General features: G+C 27.2%; 1 protein-coding gene across 1 annotated transcript; it reads right to left on the minus strand.

Annotated features, from left to right (window-relative positions):
• Nucleotides 1–947: 947 nt before the first annotated feature.
• LOC136971860 (transmembrane protein 272-like) lies at nt 948–5,950 on the minus strand. The gene is made up of 7 exons (XM_067266371.1): nt 5,813–5,950; nt 5,635–5,719; nt 4,755–4,806; nt 4,337–4,447; nt 1,796–1,855; nt 1,461–1,667; nt 948–1,341 (listed from the first exon to the last, which is right to left on the minus strand). Exons 2-7 carry the CDS (start codon nt 5,677–5,679, stop codon nt 1,169–1,171), a joined length of 648 nt encoding a protein of 215 aa, XP_067122472.1. The 5' UTR covers nt 5,680–5,719; nt 5,813–5,950; the 3' UTR covers nt 948–1,168.
• Nucleotides 5,951–8,776: the final 2,826 nt, after the last annotated feature.

Genomic DNA, 8,776 nt, shown 5'->3' on the forward strand with positions numbered 1-8,776 from the left:
ATGTTTTTACGCTTTCGGAAAGAGAGAGAATTTTACGTTTGTGACTAATCCAAGCCTCATTTCTCTTCTTTGTAAGCCTTTACTTAAATCTGTTTTGATCAGATATGTTCTAGAACATCACCAAAGAAAAAGAAATGTTTATTTCCTGTGTTCTTTAATAAAACAAACAAATATATTCTCTTCTTAACATTCATTTATATCCGTTTAATTTTAGCTGTCGTTCACAGCTCGTGCATTATATTAAATTTTTGGTTGATTTCCACATAAAAAAATACGAATTCGACAAATTGATTTACTGTAAACTTGAAATATTTTCTAAAAGTTATTTTAGCAATTCTAATCTCTTCTAATAATTCTTTTTTGAACTCATAAACAACTACCACACACGTCTATTCACATACAAATACAAAAAATATAAGTTTTCTATATATAAATGTGTATAATTAATATAATAAATTGAATCCATCATATATTATATATAAATAACAGATAAATATACATTGTTTATAATGGATAGACGAAGTATATAAGTATAAATATATATATATATCAGAATGATGAGATAACCAAAATAGAAGAATTATTATAGAAATAATTTATTTGTGCTTGGAAGTTATCCTCTTAGTCGACTTGTAAATAGGAGTAAACTACTTCCAATCATCCATCCAATTCAGACTTCTCAGTATGGGATATTAATGAACTGTGATTTGCTTCAATCCGTATTGTTCCGAAAGTTTTACTTTGTTGTATTGCACTTATTTATTTATAAGTACGATACAACAAGTTACATTATAACCAAGTGTATATTTTTGTCAATAAAAAATAATATGTGAAATTTTGAAAAATTATTAACCTACTTTGAGTTATTTTTCCTGTTTAGTAATTTAATTGCAACGTTACAGCAGTTAGATGATAATTTCTATAATTAATTACAACCATACATTAAATATTTAGCAACAGAAACCATTTTTATTGATAAATTTTTAAGAAAATTACAAATACCGAATTGGAAATTGAAATTTTATTTTAGTTATTACATGCTAATGCATTTTAAAACTAAGTTAAATTAAGTAAATTTTGAAATTATAATTTTATAAATATCGATCGAGTTTGTATTGAATTATTAAAAGCAGAAAATGGTCGTAAGAGGAATAAATTAAAATCCAATTTATAATATAACTGCACAACAGCAACCGAGCAGAACAAACAGGAAGATAATACCGATGAAGATGTATACGGTGTTCAGGATCCAAAAAGAAAATAAGTATAACATCTTATCACAATATAAGCCACGAGTAGAATCATAATTTGGTGGATAAATACGATAAACCCAAACGCATGCTGTCAAATTAAATGTTTAAAATTAATTAATATTTTCTTTAATACGAATTTATATAATTTTATTTAAATTCGTATATTTTAAAATGAAATTAACGCGTTTCAAGTTATATAGAACTCACCGGCAATGAAGCTGATGAATGATAAAATATTGATCATTATGGTGAGTAAACCGATTCCTGTGAATCGAGTCGGTAGACTGAAATCCCAAATGTTCTTAATTCTGTGAACTAAGTGAAAGACATTACTTAACATTCCTAACGATCCCATAATGATGATAACAATTGGGATAATGGGCTGTAGAGGACATTCTTTTATTCGTATGGCTCCTGTAAAGGTATGTAATTATTGTTGAATACATAGTTACAAAATATTAAATTGTTTTTATTCAAAATGCTCTTGAAAATAACCTAAACCATTGACTGTTTATGGTCTGATAATGATGAATTTTTCTTACCTATGATAATCATGGCGAGTGGAATGGTCAGAGTAAAAAACAATATGATTGTCCAAACACCTAAAAATGTTAAATATATATATATTCGGTTTTAAATTCAATTAAATATATTGATTATTGTAGTAAAAAATATCAATAAAATTTAATCGTAAATTTAAATATTAATATATGCTATTAAATATAAATACGATTGATCTAAAGAATCATTAAACCATATTTGAAAGAGTTTCCCTCCCCTCTGAAAGATGTGTAACACTGAAATTAATTAAATTAAATCTTAAAAATATTGTTACAAAAGGTACTTCACGATTAGCATTTTCTAGAGCTGTGTAAAAATTGGTTTATACTGTAGTTAATTCAAATATTAAGCATTTCGCTTCATAGTTTTAAATATTCTATCTTCTTTTGCAAGTATATACTGTAAAACCTGTGTAAACCGGAATTGAACGGTACTGGATATTTTTTATGATTTGACAGATATCCGTGTTGAATAGGTTCTTTTTTAACGTAGAAAATCGCTCCGTTTCGAAGACTTTTCCTTTTTATTCAGGTTCCGTTTTGGACAGGTATTACTGTATAGCGAAATCTCTCCTAACGGAAACCCTGCCATAATTTTTGTGTGTTCGGTGTGAAAAAAGTACTGTATTATAATAATGTCGTAATGGATACTCTTCATTACGGTCACGGACACACGAAATGCACTACAGTTGATGTCTCGACTTTTTTTGGGACATGGTAGAATCTCATCCAATCGACTCCCTTGTTTGAACACTGGAATTACTGTGGTTACAGTCAAATCGATTCCAAAAACTCAATACTGTATTTCCTGTTGAATTCTTAAAATCAATTTGTTTGCACAATTTTTTATGACAATAAAATTTTTGTTTGCTAAATTCCCTTGTCTTGTAGGAATTCGCTTAGTTTTTCTGTTTATGTCAGTTCTCAGAAAGCATGTGCATCTTACAACCATAATTAAAAGAAATATGTTTGATGCACTAACATATCAATGAAGTTGGCCGAAAATTGTTCTGCGGACATTAATTTAAGTCCCACAATTGTCATATCTATCGTCTCGGACAGTCGCATTTATTGGTCGAACACATCAAAAGCAAGATGACGGTCTTTCCTACAAGTTACTGACTCTAATCTGGATTGATTGTTCGACTTTGTCAGCGTTTCCAGCGATGCTCGAAATGCTGACAAAGCAAATCAATGTCATGGATTTCAAGTGCTTGGAGACAGATTCTTGCTTCAAAGATTTTTCAAAGCCGGATTTCCAGCATTGAAAAACTATTGCGAATGCTATGGAGACAATACAATCTCACGAGTGCAGCAGGATTTACCATCACTGTAAACCATTATGCAACATAGATTCTGACATCCCAACTGAGTGCACAAACCAATATACAATAACAATCCTTTGGCCACTTTCTGAAATTTAAGAAAAGGAGAATAAAGATGATTATGATGATGACGACAGCGATGGTTTCACAACCGAAATGACACCTACTACAGAACTACCATTAGAATCATACAGGCAGGCAGGATAGTCGAAAGGTTAGTATAAGGTCAGGGGATAAAGAGGGACCCTTTGCACATTTAAAAAAAAAATTATATACACAAAATATTTCTTTATTAATAGATAGCAGTCTTTAAGATTTTATGTTTGGTTAGTAAAACTAATACATTTATAAGGGTAGAAATAATGATTTCTAGTCGGGTCACTTAAGTTTTCTTCGGGCCAGTGGAAAAATCCCCAGATCCCCCTCAACAGTTCTTCAGACAGGCCATTGACTGCGTGAACAATGTGTTCTATTACTATTTTTTTCACGGTACGTATATTATATACGTTCATGAATAAAAATTATTCATGTTACATTTAGAGGCAATTTGCAGAAAATTTCTACAACAGATAATTTTTGCTGTCCGTTATACACAGGTTTTACTGTATTTCATTTATTTTCAATTTTTGATTTTATTAAATTATATCTGTAATATATTTTATTCGTAATTTACTTATAATAAATTTTAATTAAGCTTTTTATACGATGTTATGTAATATATCGCGTATTGATGCGTTTTCTAATTTAGAACTGTAATTAAAATTTAAATATACAAACTTACATTTAAATACAATAAATAAAATAAAATATAAATTCATTTAAGTAGAATGTAAAGAGTAAATGTATAAATAAATTTCTTAAAGAACTTTTCCTATTTAACATCAGAGTTAACTTCGAGTAAACTTCATTTAAAATTCTCGTGTCTTTGATCTTTTTCATTATTTATCGTATTGAAAAATCTTATACGTGTCTAGTTTAAATAAAGCTTATATCTACATTCAGGTGATTTAGTCAATATATTGTCTACATCTACTTGCAGTATGTTGCATAAGTTTATGTACTGTACATTACAATAATATATTTATTTATTTATTTATTTATCTAAAATAGTAAAATTAAAATTAAAATATTTATAAATTAAACTACTTCAATTTACTACTTTAAAAAATTTATAATTATGTATAAATTAAAAATTTACAATGTCCAAACATAAGCAGCAGGACACCTCTCGTTAGATCTACATAACTTGAAGATTCTTCTTTCAAATGGATGATTCTACGACGAAAAGAAAGTCCCGAACGGCCATTTTCTAAATATAAACAAATAGTAAATATAGAATATTAAAAATATATACACATTTTAAATAAAATAAAACCGAATTCGACCAGGCCAACAATGGGGAAGAGGACCAAAATATCCTGGTCTCACCACTCATAAAAAATTCCTGGTGTTGTTCGCCCGGATTCAATCCTGGATTCCCCAGAGCACCTTAATCGCTTCGGCGTATTTATCACGTACGGTTTATAGAATTTTATATATTTATTTTAAAATATATAATAACTTAAAAAATTATTTATGATATATTAATTTAAATAATCAAATAAGAAAGTGTTTACCGTCCGGAGGAGAATTGTCGGTTGTTCCGTATCCCTGTGGATGACTAGTATGCTATTCAAATAAATATTTTTGTACTTACTAAGATTTAAAAATAAATAAATAACGGTTAGATATATGTCATTATTATTGTTATATAAGAAAATATATTTCTAATTGAACATTATACAATGATAAATAATGAAGGGTATTATAATTAACGATTGTATTTATTTTAAATAAATTAATTAATTAAATTTTCGCACGTCATCAAAAACAGTTAAATAAGCGAATCTATTTATAAACTTGTGTAGATAGATAACGAATTTATTAATAAAAATCATTTACATAAATTTTTAATGACAATTTATCGCTTTGTGACGTTCAGAATTAACTTATTGTTCATCCATTAATTATAACGTCGTCACCTTACGATAATTCTATAAAGATAAATATACACCAAAGATATAGGTCTACAATATATATAGGATATAAGGATGCTTATATTAAATAAGGAAAACTGTATTTTTATATAACAGGGATATTAGGATATGAAATTAAAATTGTTTATTATAACATAGGCTACATGCACAAAGCTAAGTTTTAATTTTGATTTTTATTATTAAAATCCTTGTTATATGAACACAGAACCTTTCAGCGCCATCTGAGAATTGTTAAACGTATTAATCATTATTTAGGAAATTAATAATTTTTTTGTATTTTTAATGATACGTTATATTGATACCGATTGTATACGTAACTAAATACTTTAGATAATTACGTTGATTATAAAAATTAATAATTATATGAAAATATTCCTAAACACGATCGGTAATAAATAAATAAATATGTATATAATAATTAAATAATAAAAGTATTTTTAAAAACAACGAAGAAACTCACCGGATCTGGTTCACATACTAAATCCTGTGTACTTGTAGAAGTCATGCTTCGTATAAATGGCCTCTATCTGGCATGTAGTGCACAGCTGCGTACATAAACATACATTTTGTAAATCTCCAATTAAATATATTATTATATATAGTATTTTAAAAATATAAAAGAATAAATGACACCCTACATTACTAGATAAATTTTTTTTTTCGAGATTATTATATATGTCGTTTCATCGAAATATAACAGTACAAGGTTATTTATGTTAGTCTCTTCATCATCGCACACCTGTTGAATGGGATGGCGTCATCTTTCATTCCTGTAAAGCAATCAATAACTAATGACTTTAACGTCGATCAATATAAAGTTTAAATATAATTATGCATAATAAAAATCATTTGATGTTTGTATAAATATTTTTCTGATATAGTTATTATTTCATGTTTTTGTTTACTTCAATTTTCGATTAAGATAAGATAGTCTCCTCTACGATATACATTACAATTATCTCAATTATTTAATAATATTTTATTACTAAATCGGTGTTTAGTATATATTTTATTCTGAACGTGATGTCATTTTATAATTTGTCAAGGTTGTTTAAAATAAATTCAGCTGGAAAAAAAATATTATTACTTATGCGGATGGAATATCAAATAGTGTAATAGAAATTATGTTTTGACTTAATATGTCAGATTTAATATAATATATCACTAGTAAATATCTTTCTTTATGGCATTTTATCATTTATCTTTTTGTCTGTCAGACGTTTAACGTGTTTTTTTCTTTCTTTCTTTCAATTGACGTGCGTATAATTCGTGTAAAAAAGTCATTGATACTAAAATATTTAACAAATCTACGTCATTTCTGGTTATATAAATCACACTTTGTATATATATTTTTTTCGTTTATTAAATTGTTATCATTCTTATCTATTCAATTATTACATTTATTCTGTCTTGATTATGACATATCAATTTTAAAATATTCATTATTACGGTTTGTATATTATTAAGGGAACAGTCATCGCTTGTCTTTTGAAACGTTTAATTAATTATATTAATATTTATCCGAAAATTTGCTGATGTATATTTTACTGATTATATTTTAATTTTCCGAAATTAGTTAATCAAATTAACAGATCTACGATAGTTTATACAAATGAGTATAACTATATATATACATTTCAACTTTTTATAAAGTAATTAAGGCCGTTTACAATCCGATTTTTTCTTTTATAAAACGTCCATTTTTCTAACAGGATGGATAAAAGAAATATTTTCCTATCTGAAAAATTATATTTAATTTGCTTAGACTTACAAAAATATATTATAATAACTTCTTGCTTATTTTTTATATATTTTTAATATTTTCAGTTGCCTTTGGGATTTGTATTTTGTCATCGTTCAATTCCATCTATTGGATCTTGATAGGAAAAGATTAATGGTGCCCTTTCTCCTCGCAAATATATATGTTTTATCAAATATTTCTTTTCAGAAAGTGCTATTTCGTGTAACTTTTGCATCGCTTTAATTACTAAGATTGTCTGTATAATACTATATACGTTCAAAGTTATGTGAAAGCATGAAAGGAGGAGATAAGTAGATAGAAGGTAAGTTATTGACTAAAAAATATAACTAAACCTGACAAACATTTCAAGAAATTATCGAGTTTCTTAAAAACTCGATAATTTTTCAAACATCTGGAAAAAAGTTTGAAAGAATATAACAGTTATTTTAGTAAGAATAGCATAAATATATACAGTGAAACCTGTCTAAATCGGAATAGCATCGTACCTAGTATTTTCCTGGTTTGGCAGGTCTCCGTTTTATTCAGGGTTTTACTGTATATATATATGGTGCCCGTCCCCCACGCTGATATGACTTGGTCGAGTCCGATGGGAAAGAAGATGAACCGTTAGAGTTAGAAAAAGAAGAAGCAACGACGTAGCAGGAACGACGTGTCCGCTTCAAGACGATTAATACTGTATCCGTTTAATAATTAGTATCAAGATGATTTGTTTAGTGTTCTTCATTTTGTAATGTTTTCTGTATCGTATTAAAATATACGTCATTATATTGTCATAAGAAGCTCTTCGTATTCTTTCTTAAACTGCATTACACACATATGCTTCTTAACGTTCAGCCCAGCTACCTATAGACACCACATATATATCATGCGTGGAAACTAAAAGATATATTACGATTACAAATATATTTTAATATTGAGGTCAAACAGCTGATGTACAGTACGGGTTATGAAATAGTAGTATTATAAGTGATGCTGGTTTGAATTTAACTTAAAAACCAGCATTTTGCAATATAACAATTTATTCAATCGAATTATTAATTAATAACTTACAATCACACCCAGCGGAGAGAAGTGATTATTAATTAATCATTAACCACTTGTGACTGCTGAGAACATTTATTTAAGGATACACAAAAGTTGTAATTAATTATTTAATTTCTTGTTTGTAATTTATATTATAAACGATATTTTATTATAAATAAATGATATTTATGTAATATCTTACCTAAACCTACACTACTATAATCAATATATTGACATTCATCTTACTGTAATTTTATTTTAACATGTACAGTACTGTACTGTACACACATTGATTAAATAGACGATTGTAACTACTCAATTCATATAATAATCTATCTCTAGATGATTTGATATATTGTATATACTGTATAAACAGATTGATATAATTTGAATTGTCTGGTGAAAATTTTGCTTAAAATGCATATTTTAAATTATACTACTATTTTAAGAAGAATATAAATTAAAGTTTCATACATAATTTTTCCTACGGTTTAAAGAAAAGAATTATAACAATCGCCTTCTAAACTCAGAGATAATTTAAGCTTTCATCAACGGCTGTCGTACGATTTTCTACGTCAGATATCATTTCATTATCTCTGAAATATTGCAGATAAATACAGTTCAGTAAGGGTATATATGCTAACATTCTCTTTCCTCTGCTAAAAGGTAATTAAATTAAATATTAAAACTGATGTTTATTCTGCTAATTAACAAATTAAATAGTAAAACTGATGTTTATTCGCATTACAATGCGACTTCAATACAAATATTTTATTGTGTTGAATTGAATATTTATATTTACATCATACTGTAACAA

The sequence above is a fragment of the Centruroides vittatus genome, unplaced genomic scaffold, assembly GCF_030686945.1.
Source record: "Centruroides vittatus isolate TY-2023 unplaced genomic scaffold, ASM3068694v2 contig_1057, whole genome shotgun sequence".
In the NCBI taxonomy this organism is placed as follows: Eukaryota; Metazoa; Arthropoda; class Arachnida; order Scorpiones; family Buthidae; genus Centruroides; species Centruroides vittatus.

Coding starts and splice junctions, on each gene's coding strand:
- LOC136971860 (XM_067266371.1), bottom strand. CDS start 5,679: ATGACTTCTACAAGTACACAGGATTTAGTATGTGAACCAGATCCG. Junction 4,448..4,754: donor CGACAATTCTCCTCCGGACG/GTAAACACTTTC, acceptor GTTTATATTTAG/AAAATGGCCGTTCGGGACTT. Junction 1,668..1,795: donor ACTCGCCATGATTATCATAG/GTAAGAAAAATT, acceptor ATACCTTTACAG/GAGCCATACGAATAAAAGAA.